At 38.7% G+C, this 21,507-nt stretch overlaps 1 protein-coding gene across 1 annotated transcript; it reads right to left on the reverse strand.

Moving 5' to 3' along the window:
- Nucleotides 1-15,579: 15,579 nt before the first annotated feature.
- LOC307182259 (Golgi-associated RAB2 interactor protein 4-like) lies at nucleotides 15,580-18,509 on the reverse strand. Its single transcript, XM_079913487.1, is given in 2 exon segments — nucleotides 15,580-17,350; nucleotides 17,352-18,509. Coding segments are annotated over 2 exon segments (1,806 nt in total). The 5' UTR covers nucleotides 18,438-18,509; the 3' UTR covers nucleotides 15,580-16,630.
- Between the last annotated feature and the right edge of the window lie 2,998 nt (nucleotides 18,510-21,507).

Genomic DNA, 21,507 nt, shown 5'->3' on the forward strand with positions numbered 1-21,507 from the left:
AGCACATTATAAAATGATAGGTATGGTATGTATATTTTTTAAAAAACATTAAAAAGTAAAACTATTTTTTTTAGATGTCTCTACAGAAGTACCTAAGTTAAAAAGCTTAAAACTGATTTTTAAGGGAAAATGACATGGCATAATTGAGAAGGGAAAAAAGCTATTTAATTTTTTCTGTAATATTTTTACTTTATTTGAAGCAAAAACACAAATACTAATATTTATTAATTTTTGGAGAAAGTCTACGCATGTTTCTTTTGTTATTATCTGAATATTTCAGTATTTTTATACAATTCAAAATAAAAATATAATATTTCACTCCTCAAAAAATTAATGCCTATGCATATGTTGAGAAAATTCTCATTTATCTCAAACACCAACCCCTTCTGTTTGTATGACAGGTGTTAAGTCAGGTGATTTCCCAAAGGCCACATAAGGAGTAAAAGATAGATCCAGATATAGATAATAAATCTGAAGCCTTGCTCCTGTTCTAATGCTTCTTTTATTAAATCAGGCTGAAATACGTGATATGTATTTTACATTGTCTGTGTATATTTTTCTTATCATCTTCACTGGAAGCCTGGCCAAAACAGAGTGGAAAACTCTATCATAATAAACAGTGTTTGGAGAAGGAAAAAGCAGGTTGGTGTCAGTGATATAAAATAGACAAAAGAGTAAATGTAAAAATTCTTCAGATATTTTGTATCAGTTTTTCTATCAAAAAGATTGATGGTCAACCTGGAAAGGTAGACAAACACTGCTGAGAAAAAACTGAAGCTGAAGCTTGATGATGACATGCTAAGGTATCTCCTACTTATTATAAATTAGCTCAAACATCTTATGTGGGGGTGTTAAGAGTATCTGTTTAAGTGAGGTCATGGAACTGATCTTAGTGATGTTAATGATATATATGTATATAGATATAATTATATATAAAATGTTATGTAAGTACGTATGTATACAGTTGATCTTTGAACAGCACAGGTCCACTTACACGAGGATTTTTTTCAGTAAGTTTGTACTACAGTACTACACAATCTGCGGTTGGTTGAAATCACAGATTCAGAGCCATGGATAAGGAGGGCTGACTGTAAAGTTATATGCAGATTTTCGACTGTGCAGAGGGTCAGCACCACTAACACCAGCTTTGATCGAGGGTCAACTGTACACATATAAACACACACACACACACATACATGATATGTATATGAATAGAGAGAGAGAGCATGAGATTGGAGAGGAATAAAATGACAGCCAATATTAATTGACATTTTCCATATATTTTTTCACTATATCCTCTCAATAGAGGAAGAAAACTAGCACGAAATGGCTTAAATCATTCAAATTCACATAACGCTTATTATGTGAATGGGATTCACATAATAGAGATTCAAGCCCAGGCTACTTGACCTCAGAGCCCTAGTTCTCCAGCAACCTCTCTTCCTATTTTCAAAAGGTCTATTTTGAAAAGTATTTAGATCAGTGATTTTGACACTGATTCCTTGCAAATGCTGAGTATTCCAAGCTTCTTCTACCTTAGGAACTAGAAAAAGACAAACGCTTATATTCAAAGCAATCAGAAAGAAGCAGATCATAAAGATAAAAGTAGAATGTAATGAAATTTAAAAAAGAAAGATAATAGAGATCAATTAGACAAAAAGCCAGTTATTTGAAAAGATCAATAAAATTTATGAAACTCTAGTAAGATTGATGAAATTTTTTAAAAAATTAAAAAGAAAGGGAAGACAAAATTACCAATACCAGGAATGAAAAATAAAGCCTCACTTCAGACTCCATACACATTAAAAGGATAGTAAGAGAATATTAACAACTCTTTACTGTAACTTGAAAATTGTGATAAAATGGACCAGTTTTAGGAAAGATGCAAACTACCTAGCCTCACTCAAGAAAGAATACACAACCTAAATGGTACCATTTTGTTAAAGAAATTGAATTTGTAGTGAAAAATTTATTTTAAAAAATCTTTCTAAAACTGGAGGGATTTAGTGGTGAACCTTACCAAACATTTAAGGAAAAATAATACCAATTCTACACAATACCTTTCAGAAAATTAAAGAGAATAAAACACTCTACCCACAAATTTTATAAGGCCAACACTATTATAATACCAAAACTAGACCAAGATATAAGAAAACTACAGATCAAGATCCCTCATGAATATGGATATAAAAATCCTCACAAAATATTTTAGCAAATCAATTCCAAAAGACAATATAAAAAGAATAACACATTATAACAAAAGGGTAAGGTTTAATCCCAAGAATACAAGGCTGGTTCAGGATTCAAGAATTGATCAATAAAATTAATATTAACACCATATTTTAAAAAATCATACAATCAATTCAATAGACGTGGAAAAGCACTTGACAAAAATTCAGTAACTATTCATGAAAATAAAGCCACACATCAGGAATAGAAGGAAACGTCCTTAACTTATTAAAGGACATATACAAACATATTAAACACATCATATTTAATGGTGAAAGACTGAATGCTCTCACCCAAGATTGCAAACAAGAAAATATAATAATGGAAGTCTTAGTGAGTTAAGATTAAAGGGATATAGATTGAAAAGAAAGAAATAATAATGTCTCTCTTCACAAATGTGGTTACCTCCATATAAAATCCCAGAGGATCTTTAAAAAGATTCTAGAACCAATAAGTGAATTTTTAAAAGTCTCAAGATAAAAGGTTACTATACATACAATCCATTGTATTTCCATATACTAGAAATAAGTAATAGTTACTTGAAAAACAAAAACTCTACCATTTTCAATAGAACCAAAAAAATGAAATAGTTATATATTTAACGAAAACACATGTAGGTTTCTGTATGCTTACAATTACGTATTTACTGAAATAAATCAAAGACCAAAATAAATCAAAAGCTATACTGTATTCATAGATTGGAAGACTCAATATTGTCAAGAACTCAATTCTCTGCAAGTTAAACTAGAAATTAAATGTAATATCAATCAAAATGCCAATGGGAGTTTTTCTTTTAAATGTATATCAACAAGCTGATTCTAAAATTTACATGGAAAGACTAACAAATTAGAATAACCAAAATAACTTTTAAAAAGAATTAAAAAGTTAAGATGACTCACACTACCAGACGTCAAGCCTTACTATAAAGCTGCATTAATTAAAGAAAGCATGCTATTCCCTAAAGGATAGACATATAGATCAATGGAACAGAATAGAAAACCTAGAAATTGACTCACCAAATATAATCAACTGATTTTTTAACCACTACATAATTGACATCAACAGATTTTTTGAGAAAGACATTTCAATAAAGATAGTCTTTTCAACAACTGAAACTTGAAAAATTGGATGTCCATACGCAGAAAAATAAATTTCAACCCGTGCCTCGAATCTTACAAAGTTAACTCAGAATGAATCACAGACTAATGTAAAAAATAAAACTAAAAAACGGATCGATGAAAATCCAGGGAAAATCTGTGTAAGCTTCGTTTAGGTCAAGAATATTTAGATACAATAACAAAAGCATGATCCATAATAACTGGACTCTATAAAAATTAAAATATTTTAATCTACTAAAGAAAATGTTATAATAATGAAAAGACACAGACTGAAAGAAACAATAACAATCCTACTCTAACAAAGAGAAATGAAACTTTGTCCACACAAAACCTGCATACAAATGTTTCTAACAGCTTTATCCATAATTGCCAAAAACTGGTTAACAAGGACGTCCTTCCCATGTGAATGGATAAACAACCTATGTGAGATATTGCTCACAACTTAATACTAATCAGAAAACAAAAAAGGAACGAACTATTGATTCACACAACACGAATGAATCTTAAACACACTTTGCTAAGTGAAAGAAGCCAGATCCAAATACCTGTATCAGGGTTCCCCAATTTGTGCACTACTGACTTGTTAGGCTAGGTAATTGTTTGTGCACTGTAGAATATTTAGCAGCATCCCTGACTTTCATGCGCTAGAGGCCAGTAACATCCCCTCCACTACAGTCAACAAAAACATCTCCAGACGTTGCTAAATATTCTTTGGAAACAAAATTTTATCTCATTGAGAACCACTGGTTGACATACTGTATGTTTCTATTTATATGACATTCCTGGAAAAAGCAAAACTATAAAGACAAAACAGGTCAGAACTTGCCAGAGACTGGGGAAAAACAAAGTGGTTAACTACAAGGGAATTTGCAGGGAGACTTCAATGGGGCTGTTCTGTGCCAAGGCTATGTTGGTGGATATAATACTCCATGCATTTTTCAAGCTGTACACCACAAAGAATGAATTTTACTGTTTGTAAATTTAAAATAAATTTTAAAAAGGATGTGAGATGAACACAAAGTCAAATACAGTGATATAGGAGCCTAAATGTATTACAAATAAGTAACGTGACCACGATGTAGAGAATGGAAAAGAAAAAGACTGACTTTAGTTAACTTTGGAAAACAGTATTTTGACTGGGTATTATAAGGCTAAAGACAAAAAGAACAGTAGACAAATAACGTACTACAGTTAGTAAATCTGTTTCTCAAATGCATATGGGTTAGGAGATCTGAAGTTAATGTATGTATATAATAGGGCTGAAAAACTAAGTTAATTGCAGATAATGAGAGACAGCTTTCTCAGTGTCAAAGAAAGACAATTGCAAATACTGAAAGGGAAAGGCTAGAATAAGACCTATGGGGTTGAACTATAAGTAGAAATATGATGAACTTATGCTTTTTAATATATTATATACAAATATTTAGATACAGAGAGAAATCCAAATATGTTTTTATGTATGTGTGCTTAATCTAAGCTTAGTCTGTGAGAGGTCCTGGAATCAATGACACCCTAGCATCAAAGAGCACACCAAGCATTCAGACCTTAGTGTTTAAACATTAGATCTTTCCAATAAAAACAACTTGAGATTCCTGGAGAAGTATTTGATTCCAGGTCTAGGGAAGGAAAAATACAAAATTAGTGGAGCATCTTATGGTTTCAAAAGTAAGAAAATGCTCATAAAAAGATGCGAACACAGAAGACTATGTGAAAGAGCTCCAATAACCAACCTGGATAAATCTTAGCAAAAAGATAAATAATGATAGTATTATATTATAACCCATACAATAATGTAGATATTCATGCAGCCAACTAATATAAGTGAATAATTAGATAAATATATAAAAGTGAGAGAAGAGCTAGCTCTTCCTTATAAAATAAATCTAATTAATAAATGTATAAAAACTGAAGAAAACTTTTAAAATTTCCACTGGGACTCCACAACAATAATTATTGATGGCGTGATTACATGCTAAAATTATTATGCAAACTTTTGAGTAGAAATTAAGATCTAGGATATTTGTATAGTGTCAAAATATCTTCCCCCAGGTACTTAATCAATACAGAATGTAGAAACAGTAATTCCAGAGCATATAAACCTGTCATATACTACATCAAACAAGTGATCAAAGTTAATATCACCAGTTATGACATCTAACATTTTGTGCCCACTGATATGATATACAGAGAAGAACACACCTCTTCTGTGATATTCTTACCAAAAATATTTATATAACCTCAATCTAATCATGTGAAAACATCAGGCAAAATAAGCCTAAAAAGGGACACCTCCTCCAGAGAAACAATGAAATGGTGGAGAGTAGTAATGACTTAGTGTGTTATTTTTATTTGTACCCAGAAAACGGAAACCATGGACAACCAGCTTGATGACCCTGTGCATTTGAATGGATCACTGAGCTGAGCTGGTCAGCCCTCCACTCAGCAGGGGATGAAGATAAGCTCTCTTCTCCACTCTCCCTTTACAATACAATGGGAAAAAATACATAAAAAATTATTTTTTCAGGTGTACATCTGTGCTTTTCTTTCTCCTCATCCTTTTTAAAATTATCCTACTTCTGGGACTTCCCTGGTGGTGCAGTGGTTAAGAATCTGCCTGCCAATACCAGGGATATGGGTTCTAGCCCTGGTCTAGGAAGACCCCACATGCCACAGAGCAACTAAGCCCGTGCACCACAACTACTGAGCCTGTGCTCTAGAGCCCACGAGACAAAACTCCTGAGCCACAACTACTGAAGCCCGCATGCCTAGGGCCCATGCTCCTCAACTAGAAAAGCCCGCGCACCGCAATGAAGAGTAGCTCCTGCTCGCCGCAATTAGAGAAAGCCCACGTGCAGCAACAAAGACCCAACACAGCCAAATAAATAAATAAATTTATTAAAAAAAAATTATCCTACTTCTTTTTTATCCAAGATTACTCAGGCTCATTAAAAAGACAGAACAAAAACTGTGGGACTACTACTGATTCTCTGAAACCTTTAAATGTCTTAGCGGCAGACAGAGAAGTCACTAATCATCAGAGAAAAACTCATTTCTTTTTGTACTAACTTCAGAAGGTGAACTGAAAGTTACCTTCAACTGAACATTCACTTTCAACATCAAGGCCCAGTGAAAGACTTTGAAAATGGATTTGGAAATATTTAATTAGAGCTAAGTTCTTTCAAGGACTTTAGATCCTTCTGGTAAAGATCTAATAAAATAGTGTTAGACTGAAGTGTTTGGATATTTTAAGCTCAACAAATAGTCTGTTCAATTATTAAGCCTTTCTCAGTCCCTTAAACTATAATCAATAATCCCTCATCACCGGGTTCATCTCAACTCCAGAATTTATATATCATTTATTGTATTATACCTTGACCCCACACTTTACTTAGTACATAAGCCTGATCTAAGGTCAGTGAAGTCTTATCTGCCTAAACCATCACAGTGCTTTGACTAATGCCTTGTATATATTGGAGGACAGATAAAGGTCTACTGAATACAATAAATTGTCAGTAGTTTTATTACCCTTTCTAGCAAGATAACTGCTATCTCTATCTCTATACCCATAATTTTACCTATATCTAGTATCTACCTATCTATCTAGATATAAATATAGAGATGTAGATATATAAATGGGTATAGACACAAATCTGCATCTGAATTACTTCTTAGCATTTAACTACTGTGTCTCTAAGGATACACAATCTCTATGTATGTTACTAAAAGTTTTAATGGTTCTGCCACAATCACAGGTTATAATTCAGATTTAGAGAGGAGTGCAACAGTGTTACACCAAACGTTTACACAAAGCCATTGTTTTAGGAGAACTTTTAAATAAAAGGTCAGAGGAAATTCGTATACTTAATCATTCACAAATTAATGAATTGGTTCTTTTGGCAAATCAAAGAATGAAATATTTAGTAGAATGTGAACCCTGGAGGGAAAGAATTTCTATTTTGTTCTGGTGTGTTCTTAGAGGCTGGAAGAGTGTGTGGAACATAATGAGGTCTCAATAAATACTTCTGAGGTGAAGGAATGTATGAACTCTAAGAAACATATAAATCAGAAAACAATTTTCAGCAAACCTTCTTTATTCTCTAATCAGAAGTAATAATTGTATATTGCCTGCATGGATTCTTAGCCATAAAATTTTTTTCTTGGATGTTTCTACAACATCCAGAAGACGTTCAATTTGACCCTACCTCAGTCTCAGTAAGGGAAGACAAAAGATGCTCATCTACAGACAGAATCTGATCACTGTTTTTCCACTTAGAGACGAAAAGCTTCCTTTTTACAGACAAAATGATTGACAGTGATGACATCCAATTATAACTTTTTTTCTCATTTGGGGGTACTAGGAGGTTTTCTCTCCTCTCAGCTAGCATGTCCTGCTTTTTATGATAAATATAAAGGAGTATTCTTTATAAAACTAAAGACTGTCCTTCCTATTTGTTCATTTTTTGCATCCATTCTCAAGAGATAATAGATATGGTCCTGCACATACTAGTTTGGATTTCTATAAGTTCACAGATGAAGGAAACGTCACTTGCCAAATGGCCAAAAACTGCACTAGTCCTGCTCAAAAGGTCCTGGCCAAGAACCACTGCAATTCATATCATCTTTCTTTGCCTGTGTCAAAATATCAGGAACATTAATCAGCGTAGACATGCCAAATGCAACGAAACACTTTTTAAATGCTACCACTTAGAAATCATTTTATATGAAGCACACAAGAGTGTAAAAAGGAACGCCCAGTTGTTCACTCAGTAGACCTAATATCCAGCCATAGCTTTGTCAATTAATTCCTGGATGATGCTTTTTGAAGAAACGACAAAGGTGGCAATTATAGCATGAAAAATAAAAAGGAAATAACTAAGAAAAAACACACATCCATTAACTGCTAAGATCAAAGTGATCTTTCATATAACTCATAAACAGCTTAAATATTAGTAGTTACGATGACTTTCAAGTTTACTTTTGAGTAAGTGTTCACCATAGTATTAATCAGAGACCTTATAAATTGGGTTTGGGAGTGAAATCTGCTAGCATGGCATTATAACACAGATATTTACACCCGGATTTACACATTAGAATTTATCGTACTTCATTGTCACTATGTGTAATTTATAACACCATTCTTATTGAAAAACAAATGAGATGAGGGTAGAATCTATAGTACAGATTGACAATTTTATCATACTTTGACACATCATTCCTAAAATGTGCTAAGTCTCTTGAGTGAAGATATTTATCTAAATAATCTAATACTATACAAATTGATCATTTAGCTTAGGGATGATTAACTTCCTTGAAAGTGTGAGCAGAATGATTGTGATTTTCTATAATATTTTTTTATCATGAAATTGTCCTGATATTTTACTTTATATTGGCAACAATCCATCACCACTACCATGTCTTCCAATCTGCTGGATTTATAGTCTTAAATCTACAATTCTTGAAGAATTATAAAATCAACTTTTTAGTCTTAGCTAAATTAGGAGAGAAAAATCCTTCATTTTCTAAACGTCAAGATGTTCTTTATAAAGAAGAGTTTATATCAATTCCACAGCATTACATATAGATACACATAGTTATCATCCTTTTTAGAAGTGTACTTTCTTTAGTGCACAAGTTTGAGTTAGGGTTGTACTGAGTTCATTTTTTTTTCTATGGGATAAAAGGTGCTTTAATGAAATCAATCTTTGGAGATGTAAATTTACTTTTACTGGGAAGGTATCTATACTTTATCCCAATTGCTAAACAGTATTTTCTTTGCATGCTGTCTCACATATAAAATTTTAATAAATTACTGCTTTTGTAAAAGTGCAGTGTTTTCAATCTTGTGATAAACACAGAATTAAGATTTAGTTAGAACAGTGTGGATAAATAGGATAAAAGGAGGAAGAAGAGGAAGAGGCATCAATAGAGCTGAAATTATCGGGTTGGCCAAAAAGTTAGTTCCATAACATCTTACAGAAAAACCCAAATGAACTTTTTGGCCAGCCCAATATTTATTATTCTGAGGAAATGATAACAGATCTCATCCCCATCATGGAGTTATCCAAATTCTGTCTAACAAATATAGCTGCGTAATCCACATAAACCAACTGAGAGTGCATTTTGCCTTTGAGGAAGAACAGAAATTCAGGAATCATGGTGGTGTCAGGAATAAGGGAGAAAGCATGGCTGGTCTAGGGGGTCCAACTTAGATGTAGAGCCACCAGGCATGGTATCTCAGGATGTTGTACAAATCAGGAAGTCATGGCCTAGGGAAAAAGCCAACAAGAGATAGGGACAATTCTGTAGTTTAAAAAGTTATTACTTCTCAAACCCCAACCTTAATCTTGTCCTGGGATTAGGACTTTAGTATTAATTCTAAACCCAGCTGGTTGGAGACTGTGAGATTGCTAATATAGGTATGGTGTGTGTTGATCAGAATTGGTTCAGTGGTTGGATACAACTGAGTCTAAAGCCAAGGATAGCAGGTGATGGCTATGGAAAGGCAGCAAAGATTGACACTGGTGTAGAATAAATATTAAAGGCAAATTATATGTTGGATGATGGTTTACGGATCTTTTGAGAAGATATATTCCAGTCTAAGTACAGAAGAACAGGCTGATTCTATACATTTTGCCCCAAATTATATGGATAATAAAAATAATAGTTCCCTTTTTTGGGTAAACCATATGTGCAGTTACAGATGCTGAGTTATTAGTATAAGTTAACCCATTAAATCCCCAAACAATGATACAAAAATTACATACAGTTGTTATCCTATTTTAATAATGTAGAATCTGAGACTTAAGAGAAATTAAGTGGGGCCAGGGTTTAAATTATGGCCTGTGAATTAGTTACTTATTGCTCCATAATTAACTATCCCAAAATTCAGTAGCTGAAAAAAAAATTATCTTACACTTTCAGTAGGTTAGGTAGTGGCTTAGCTGTGTGTTTCTGATTAGAGTCCTTTAAGAGCCTACAGTAAAGGTATCGGCTGGGACTGCAGTTTTCCCAGGGCTTGACTAGAGAAGGATCTCTTAAACGCTCACACATGTGGCTACTGACAGGTCTCAGAAGATCTCCTTCAAAGCTCACACACATGAAGCTCTCCCTAGAGCTGCCTCAAAAACTGGCAAGGTCTTTCAGGCTCGGCAAGCCAAGAGAGAGTGAGAGAAAGCACCAAGACAGAAGCCAAACTCTTTTTTATAACTTAATCTTGGAAGCAACATCCCATCACTTCTTCCATATTCTATTGTTTAGAAGCAAGTCCAGTGCACACTCAATGAGAGGGGATTTCACAAAAGCCTGAATACTAGGAGGTAAGGACTCTTGGGGGCCATTTTACAGGATGCCCACCATAATATGTACTCCTCTGAAGCTATATTCTCAACAAAAACACTGTATCACCTTTCTTTTAATTTTTAAACTCTAACCTCTCCTGCTTGGAGTTTTCTAACTACACAGTCATAGATCTATAATATCACAAGCCAAACAGAATAGCTTCATTTTTTGCTTAGTTGATAACTGTCCTTTAGAAAAGATGAACAACTCTGCAAAACGGAGCACGTTCAATCTTCCTGAAGCATATATTTTTCATTGTGTAGCAGGTTCCTGCTATTAAGATAAGAAATAAAATGAAACTGAGCTTTCAACCTTGCCTGTGAGGCAAGCTTTTTTCCGCTGATACTCTCTTTGTGAAATGTAGATGCAAGAGTAAAATCAATGCTTCTTCTATAACAAAACCTGAATGAATGCATGGTGCCTACATTTAGAAACCCCAATGCATACATTTTTAATCTTTATTTTATTAAATATAATAAATTTAAACTTAGGAAGCTAAGCAACAATGCTGTTTTATTTCTATCTGATACAGTTGCATTTTGTGAGCAATTAGTTTTTCACGTATTCTGATTTATTAATGTAAAACTAATTTATTTCCTACATAGCACAGAAAGGAAAGAAAAATAAATTCTACAAAGGTCGTAAAATTTTAATAATTTCTTTTTCAAAATAGTAAAGAAAACTCAATTTCATAAATATTTAAATCCTACTTTCCTTTAAAAAAGTATTGGCTCTGCACAATGATATTCAAACAGGCTGCTCTATCTCAATTCTCATTTGGTTTATCAAGGATTTAGGTTTTCTTCAAAGAAATAATTAGTTTCATTTAATCATTTCTTCACCTTGAAAGAGTACTCCTACTAGCATTATATAATGCAAAAATAAAATGTGAATCAATTTTAGCAATAATCTAGAAAAGTGTAATAAGCTTACAGGACTCATTTTATGAAAGTGTGTCAGAACTGATTCCATTTTTCAGTTACATCTTATTTTTATTAAAAATATATAAACATGCTTTTAAAAGGCAAATAGCACTACAAAGTTTATAACAAAATGTAGCTATTTCCTATTCCTCTCTTCCTGACCCATAAATCTTATTCTCCAACAGCATCCCCTAATACACCTTTAGCTGTTTCCTCAGGCATTTAACATTCCTATATGGTATTTCTTCAGTTTTCAATTTTAGGCAGTTATTTTGTTTTAAATGGAAGACGAGAATTTACCTCTCTTACAAATAACTCGCACACAACAGACACGCAAGCATACAGACTCCCATACATAGTCCCTATAGCTTCCTAATGTAGTTACATCATAATATTAACTAAATCAATGTGCAGTGCTTACATGGATTCTGATGAGGTTAATAGTGCTCACAGTGAGACTAAGTGGTATACTACTGATCTCAGGTGGCCTCGGCCTGCAGTGGCTTGAAGCAGGGTTTTGGTTCCCGGTCAGAGATTGAGGTCGGGTCGCGGAAGTGAGACACCGAATCCGAGACACTAGACCAGGGGTCAGTGACAAGGCCCTGGCCCTTCGGCTTTGCAGAAAAGAATTCCCACAAAGACGGAAGGTAGTGAAATAAGTGCTTATTAGGAGGAAAAGAGTACAGTACGTATAGAGAGACACACAGGCGGACTCAGAGAGAGTCGCACACTCGTAGTAGTTTAAATCACTTATATGGGGCATTTCTTCCAGGCTTCCTTTAGCCAATCATTTTGTTTTGCCTGGTTCTAAGCCCATATTTGGTTTATCTCAGGATCCTCCCATGTGTGCGTGCGCATCTCTTAGCCAAGATAGAGTCTAGCAGAGGTCTATGGGTACTTGACATCTCTTACTATGGGGTGGTGCCCCCTCCCTTTTTGACCTCCAAGGAGCTTTTTAGTCGGGAAGGTCTCCTTGACTTTGAGAATGAGAAATACGTGGTCTTTTATCTTCTATCTGGGAAGGGCCCAGCCTCCTCTCTCAATTGTCCTGCTATTCTCATCTTGGAGTATCAGTCCACTGGGAACGAATCTCTAACTGCTTACCCTGGGGGTGCCCATCTACCTCCCACCTCACTACGACTGCAACTCTTTTACAACTTCTTGTTTCTCCTGAAGATAATAATGGCTTTAAAACTTTTCATTTCCTGTCCCACAAATTCAAATGCATTTACAAATTGCTGCTAGCCTGTTTTGAGCTACATAAATGTGTATTATACACATACATTGACATACACAGGATGACATGTAGTGTTTTTGTCACTTGAGACTTATTTCCTCAGGTTCCACTCAGAGATTGTTTCACTCAGGGGCAGTTTTCATCGGAAACTGCCAAAATTTGTCAGGACAAGATGCTAAGTTATAAATCATACAACTTTACATTCAAATATACTATGTTTGTGACACTGCATATACAAGTATACGCCCTTAACACACAGGAATTCAGATAAATCGTATTTTTGTACAATTTTCATCAAAAAAACTGTGGTGCATTTATAATCACGAATTCTATATTATCCAGTACTTTCCCGACTGAAGAGAATGTCCATTTTTTTCTGGGCTTTGATGAGAACTGAATGCTCTGCTTACAGTTTGCGTGCATGATGGTTGGTAGATTTCTCCGCCTCTATAAATTTCACATCCTCCATCTCCTTCCCTACCTAGATCTTTCTGGTGTCAGCTGCAAAAGGACACATTCTTATTGAGATAAATCTCTGGCTCTGAACTTTGATGCCACTAAGGCAGTTAGCATAATGGTAAGAGGAGATTACTAGAAGCTATTCTTACACTTCCAACTGGCAAAACTTTAATTATACATGGAAATGACATAAGCCTCATAAATATATCCTACTAAACACAATATAATGTCTCCAACACAGCTTCTTCTTAGCTGGATCCCAAAAATGCCTAGCACACCTATACAAGGAAATGTGACTGTCTTAACCAATAGTGGTTATCTTTCTTTAAAATTTTTTCAAAATCATTTGATTATGTCACCACATTGCTAGGGCCCTTTCCATTCATTGAAAGGGGGAACTGTGCAAGTGAGGGATTCTAAAATTGAAGATTCATTAACTTTAGAGTAAATCCACCAATCCCCCACTCCCTGCCATTTTTATTAAGCATATGCAGCAGTGGCTTCCTGAGAAGGGGATAGGGAAAGTTAACACTTGAGTCCTTGCGTGTCTAAAGACGTCTTTAGCCCACCTTTACATTTAATTATTAGTTGGTTATGAATAGAATTCTAGGTTGAAAATCATTTTTCTAAAGAACTTTGAGGGTATACTAAGAAGTCCAATGTCATTCTAAATCCAGTTCCCTCTATGTGATCTGTTTTATATATATTTTCTTTTGGATGATTTTAGGACTTGTTGTAGGTTAAATTGTGTCCTCTTAAAAATCATATGTGAAGTCTTTTTCCCCACTACCTCAGAATATGACCTTATTTGGAAGTAGTGTCGTTATAGATACAATTACTTAAGATGAAGTCAATAGGGTTGGTTCTAATCCAGTCTGATTGATGTTCTTATAAAAAGGGAAAATTTGGACAAAGAGTAAACACACATAGGGGGAAGACAACAGGAAGAGACACAGAAATAATACGGTCATCTACAAGCCAAGGAGAAAGGCCTGGAATAGGTCCTTCCTGCACAGCCCTCGAAAGAAACAAGCTCTGCCAGCACCTTGATCTTGTGCTTCTAGCTTCCCAAACTGTGAGACGACAATTTTTTTTTAAGTCACTCAGTTTGGGGTACTTTCTTACAGAAGCCCTGGAAAACAAATACAGGACCTTCTCTTTATCTTCAGTGTTCTAAAATTAGATCATGATATGCTTTTAATTTTTTTTGTTCTGACTTCCCTTTTAATATGGAAACACAGGCCCTTCATTTTGGGGATCCTTAAAATGTCTTTAATAAGCTGCTACCTTCAGTTTTCTGTTTTTTCTGAAATTTATGTTCACATCTGAATTGAAATTCTTAGTTTAGTCCTTTAACTTTCTCATTTCAAATGTTTTTATCATTGTCTTTTTTTTCACCACTTACTGAGTGATTTCCTCAATTTTGTGTTCTAGCCCTTCTTTGAATACATTTCTACTGTATTAGTTTTAATATCTAAGAAGTCTTGTTTCCTGAGTGTTCCTTCTTTCATATTATTCTGGGTTTGTTGTTGTCTGTATCTTCTTTTTCTTAATTTTTTTTTTTAATTCAGAAGATTGGAGGTTTGCATTGGGATCAGTTTGGCATGTCTAATTGGTCTTGGCTTTTTCACTCACACACACACTCCTGCTCATTTAATAGATGGGTTAAGAGCAGTTATCTTTTCATTGTTCCCTGTCTTGGGAAATCATTCAATCTTTCACCATAAAGTATGTTGTTAGCTGTAGCTTTATTTCAGAATTTCCCTCTGTCAAGTTTAAGAAGTTCACTTCTGTTCTTAGTTTTCTGGGCATTTTTATCGTGAAGGATTATTGATGTTTTTTCAAATGCTTTTTCTGCATCTATTGAGCTGATTACTTGATTTTTTTTTTTTTTTTTTTTTTTGCGGTACGCAGGCCTCTCACTGTTGTGGCCTCTCCAGTTGCGGAGCACAGGCTCCGGACGCGCAGGCTCAGCGGCCACGGCTCACGGACCCAGCCGCTCCGCGGCATGTGGGATCTTCCCGGACCGGGCCACGAACCTGCATCCACTGCGTTGGCTAGCGGACTCTCAACTACTGCGCCACCAGGGAAGCCCAATTATATATTTTTCAGTATATTTTTATCATGAAAAAGGGAGAAAAGTCACTATATCCCACCTGAATGGCTAAATGGAAAGAGCTAAACAGTATCAAATGTTGACAAGGATGTGGAACAACCAGGACTTTAATACATTCCTGGTGGGAATTATTATTTCCACAGTCATTTTGGAAGGAAAATAGCTTGGCAGTATAATCAGAAGCTGAACATACGCATATATTCAATCCCATTCCTATGTATATGCCGAACAGAAGTTTATGTATATTTTTACCAACAGATCTGTATATAAATGTTCATAATAGCACTATTTTAATAGCCCAAAACTGATAACTTAAATCAATAACAAAATAAGTTGTAGTATCACCACACAATGGAATACTGTATAGCAGTGAAAATAAATGGACGATCGCCAGGGAAGTCATGCACAAACCTCATAAATATAATGTTAAGGGAAAGAAACCAGAGTCAAAGAGTACATACTATGTGATTCCAGTATGTAAAGTTGAAAAAGCAAACAACATTCATCTATGGTGTTGAAAGCTAGGGTAGTGGTTACCCTTGAGTGACTGCAAGGGGGCACTTCCAGAGTTGCAGTGATGTTCTGATTCTTCGCCAGGTGCTAGTTTCGTGGGGTTGCTTATCTTGTGAAATGTGATCGAGTGGTATGCTTACGATGGCACACTAGCTAATACTTGCTGTTCTGATTGCGAGCTAATACCTGGGCAGGGAACAGCTAGTCTAGATGAGAGTGCTTGCGGTTCTGATTGCTAGCTAATACTTATTTCTATCCACTGAATAGCCCGAGGGGACATGAGTCCTGTACTTGCTTTGTTTACAGACCTTCAGGGGGAATAAGTGTTTATAAAAAGAATAGGGGGATAGTGAAGGAGAGCTTCCCAGACCATAGTCTGACTTTGAGCCATGGCCCTGGGGGGCAAAGCCAGAAAGGAGTGGAGGCCAGATGCAGCACTGCTGTTGGTGCTGAGCATGTGTGTGAGGTGGGGCTGCCCTTGACTGGACACTGGGTCTCAGACTGTGGCACAGCTGACATCACAGAATCCACTGTGAGGCTACAGCTGGGCTTCGGGACCTAGAAATTCAGACAAAACACTGCATGCATTCTCAGATTGTTTGTTTTTTTATTTAAATTGCAGTAAGGAAGCTGAAATGGGCTCTCCAGGGGTATTTCCCTGAGCCCTGGTCCCCTTTGCAGCTCCCAGCTCTAGGTCCTATTGATGGGCTTCAGCGGTCACTGGCTCCATGGTGTCAGATGTCACACCTCCAGTGATCTCCAGCCCCTGGCCACTCTCTGCTGTCTCTACGACGGCCTCCATTCGGGTCCCTTCCACTGGCTTCGCCAGGATGCTCACATATTTATCGCGTGAGGAGGCCACTGTCTTTGTAGTAAGACTGGCTCTGACGTTCCTGAAGAAAGAGCTGATCCTGCTGAGTCTCTCGGTGGTGGGACCTGAACTCACTGTAGATAAGCTCCTGCCCGATTTGTGCGAGGTCCTGGACTTGTTGGTGATGGGAGCACGGCTGATGCCTTTGTGAGCAGTGCCCTGCTCGCTGACCCCCGGGCTGCCGTGGCCTTTGTCCTTTTGGTCATCGCTAGTGGCTCTGCCGCCGCCTGAGCACGGGCCAGCTGCTTTCTGGATGGTCTTGTTCCCCGCTGCCTTGTGGTGGCTTTCCACTGAACTGCAGAGCGAGGGGCTCATAAGAGCTCTGTCCTCTCCCCAGTGCTCCCTTCTCTCCCTTCTTCCCTTGCGGGCCTGGGACACCCTCTGTGAGCTGCCATCCTGTTCACTCACTTTGCCTTCCTGTGGCAAGGTTGAGATGAGGGTCCCCTCGTCCTCCTCGTCGGCTCTTCCTTCAGCAGTCTTGCTGGTGGGTTCTGCTCCGACCACAGTCACGCCGGCCTCTGGGGAGAGACTGGTGGACGTGCTGGGAGCATACCCTGAACAGTTCGCGGCACCTGCCAAGCATACCCTGAATTGTTCGCAGCACCGTTTTCCTGCTCCTCGGGGATGTTCTGGCAGTGCCCCCAGTGGCTATGTGGGTTTTCCTTCCTCCTGGACCGTTGCTGGCTGTGGCTGCTGTGGCCGTGCTCTGCTCTTCAGGGGCAGGAGACTTGATCACTGCCACGCTCAAAGCACCCGCTGCGGTGCCTCCTGCCACCCCTGCTGTCTCCACCTTTGTCACTGCCCACGACGCTGACGCTTTGTCAAGCACTGTAGATTTTGCTTTTGCGGTGGCCACATCGGGCATGGTATCGGACTTGTGGGAGTCCAGTTGGATCCCCTCCCCACCAGCAAAAGCTGCAGATGTGGCCCCGGACAGCTCAGAGCACGTGTGGATGCTGCAGATGCTCACCTGGTCCTGATCCCACATTTCTTGGAGATCCTCCACTGCCGGGCTCCTGCCGTCCTCCTCCTCCTCCTCGAACACAGGCAGGTCGATCATGTCCCAGGCTGGAACGGCATAGGTGCGGCTGAGACTCTCCACTGGTGGTCGCAGGAGGTAAATCAGCTCTTCCCAAGAGGTGAAGAGGTCTTCCTGTGCGTCCGGAGGGGCACACAGCTGCAGGTACCAGGAGCGGCCAGTGACAAACTGCACGCGCAGCTGTTGTTTCTCGCGATTGTGAGTGGAGATGCTCACGAACGTCAAGGGAAGGAGCCTGGTGAGCTCTAAGGTCTTTGCAGGCTCGTGGCTCTTGCCCTTGGCGGCCTGGCTGTGCTCAGCGTGCTCTTCACAGTCGGTGGCCCATCGGGCCAGCAGCATGGTGTCTGGGAGTGGGAGGACGGGGCTGCTGGATGTGATGCCCACGGTCACCATGCAGACACAGTTGTGCATGTCAATCAGGTCTCCCCTCTTCGTGATCTGGATAAAGTCGCTCTCGAATATCGGTGCGTACTTGAACATGTCATATTCGCCATTGCGCAGTTGCTGCTGCAGCTTCCCCGTGGTGGTGTTGAGCAGGCCCACGCTGGTGCTGCTCTGGGCCGTGTGATATGGGAGCAGAGTGTCCCCTCTCATGGCTGTCTTTGATCACGACAGGCAGCGCGGTTAAGGTGGGCCCCTGGCTCTTCCCTCCCTCGGCCTCACTGGCAGAAGAGCGAGCTGCGGTGCTCGTAAGTAACACACAGGCGGCCCTACAGCAGGTCTTCCAAGCCCGCCCCACAGGCCCCACCTTTGCCTCAGGGTCCCCCAGAGGCAGGGGCGTGCGTAGGGGTACAGATGATCACAGCGGGGACGCTGTAGGGTGCCTGGACCCCAGGCTGAATCTCTTCAAGTGTGTAGAGAGGTATGGTAGGCTCCCCCTCTGCCTCCCCTCACTTCTGCTTCTGGGTTTTTATCTCCCCAAGAGGCTGTGGTGAACTTCAGTCCTAGTGAGAGAAGTAACCACTTTCTCAGCCTAACCCCCTGGCACAGCCTATTTATCCTCTGGGCCCTTTGTGACCTATCACTGTCGCATAGCCCTTTGCCTCATTGTGACCTATCACTGTCACATAGCCCTTTGCCTCATCCCCCAGCTGCCCCCTCAGGGCAGGGCCCCCATCCTCTCCCAAAGGAGGGGGAGAACATGTCCTCCCGCGGAGGACAGGCCCATCCTGCCAGGGACCCAGGTGCGTACCGAAATAAAAATGTCTTCAACTGGGAAAGTTTTGTGTGGGTCCTTTTTCTTTTCCTCCCCCAAATTCAGCTACTGGATGAAATCTATAGGAATGTAAGATGATGGGATAAATTTGAACCATTTAAGCTCATGGTTTAATTGTATCGAATAACGTAGAGTTGGCAGTTGCGATCCTTAGTCTGTCCTTTCATAAAATCTCAGTAAAAGTTGACGACGGTGATTTTTAATAATCACATTAAAAATTGCTTCTCCTAGGCACCATGCTGCATTCTTCACATATGGTGGTAAGAATGCACTGAGTTTGGTACTGTTAACTACTGTTCCCAGTTTATAGGTGAAGAAATTGAGGTTGTATCTCCTGTTTAAATTCCCAGAGCTAATGGTAGCAGAGGCACTATTTGAATGTAGGTCTACCTGATTCTAAAGCCTGTGTTCTGAACCACTACAGTACTTAGCCTCACAAAGAAAGCTTGGCCCAACCAAATGTTTTCAAACTGGACTGATCTAACTACCTTTAAGAAGACCTATTTGGTGCATTATTAGAAGTTGCGTAATTAAGTTTATGTGTGTATACATGTTATGGAGAGAACCCAAGACAGCAGTTGGGCTGACGTGAGGATTAAATTACCCAGGGGATCACTCAGATCCTCCCTTCCTTTATGCTTGTGCAAACAGCCTGTGTGTGGAAACCTACTTATTCTTATGACATGTCCTCCCCCAGTGAAATGGGGGGTGAGTAGCCTGAGATGTAAGCTTTGATTCCAAGAGCCTGCCAGATGCCGTCCTGTAGTAACCTCCCTACCAGGCAGAAGTGGTTTGGAAGCCTTGACGCCTGTGGGGAGCATGTACCATTAGACATCCGGCCTCACTGCCACTCCCACAGAGCTAGTCACAGAACAAGTGATTTCTAAATTGTGACTTGAAAGTTCTGAGAAAGGCCCTTGCTGCCAACTCTCTTATCTCCAGTTTGATGTTATGCTTGAAATCCCACCATAGAGATTCATTCCTTGAGGATAAAGGCTATCTTTCTTTTAAAGTACACACACCTGTCCCTCAACAGATGACTGGATAAGCAAAATGTGGTCTCTCCAAACAGTGGAATATTGTTCGGCCATAAAAAGGAATGAAGTACTGATATATGTCACAACATGGGTGAACTTTGAAAACATTATACTCAGTGAAAGAAGCCACATATTGTATGATTCTATTTACAGGAAATAGCCAGAAGAGGCAAATCCATAGAGACAGATATTAGATTAGTGGTTGCCTAGGGCTGGAGGGAGCAGAGAATGGGGAGTACAGGATTTCCTTTTGTGGTGATGAAAAATTCTGGAACTAGTGGTGATGGTTACACATTATTGTGAATGTACTGAATGCCACTGAATTGTACACTCTAAAATTACAGTGGTGAATTTTATCACAAGTATACACACACACACACACACACACACACACACACACACACTCCTGCTCAGAACCTTTATAGTTAAAAAACATAGCTTCCAGCTTTAGAGAGGTCACCTGTGTGACCTTGGGCATGCTACCTAGCTCTCCACTTCATCTATAAATAGGGGATAATAACAGTTGCCGGTGAGGATTAAATGAGATAATGCATGTAAAGTATTGAGCATATTGTCTCACTCAATAAATGTCAGCTATTATTGGCATTAGTTTCAACTGGCCCTTTAAGCTTCAGTGTGAATTCCTTCCTGACAGCAGTTTTCGGTAAGACAAATAGAGAAGCTTCTGGGGTTAGAGCCACCATGAGAACTCAGAAGGATCTTCACTGGACAAACCTGGCCTCCTTTGAGGTTTTTTCTCAGGCAAATCCATGAAAACACTTTACTCTACGGAGAAACTGCCTGAACACAACCAAAGAGTATGGGATGCGGAAGAGAGGAAAAGCTTGGTATGGGTTTGGGTTTCAGGGTTTCTTTAAAGCCCGTGGGAGAAATTCAGATAAAGATGGAAAATAGCATTTTAGCTCCTGGCAGAAAGTGGAAGTTTCAACTCCAGAACCCCTGTCCTGGGCCAGCACCCTTTACAGCTCTTTATTCTGAAGTAGGTGTCAGGCCAGATCTCAGGGAAAGGCCAGGGGACAGGATGAGGGCGGGAGACAGGAGGGAGGGTGGGCTGTCCATGCCCTGCCACTGTGACATCACAACCCCAGCAGGTGGTGGCCCAAGGAAAAGACCTTGTCAATCCAGGTGTCTGACTCTGGCAGAGATCCCATCCAAGTTTATTCTTTCAGAGCCCCAGTTTCCCTCTCTGTCGAACGTGAAGCTAGATGAACTAAGCAAATTGATGGTAAATACTTATTAATCCTTTCTTTTTAAAGTACGGAAACATAAACTTGGTTACAGAAAACAAAACTATTTTTAATGCATTTGTTAAGAGAACTTACAGTTCCACTGATGATTTACATGCGTTTCTCAGATCAATGTTTCTTGCCATCGCCACTTCCCCCTTCCT

The sequence above is a fragment of the Stenella coeruleoalba genome (assembly GCF_951394435.1).
Source record: "Stenella coeruleoalba genome assembly, chromosome: 2".
NCBI lineage: Eukaryota > Metazoa > Chordata > Mammalia > Artiodactyla > Delphinidae > Stenella > Stenella coeruleoalba.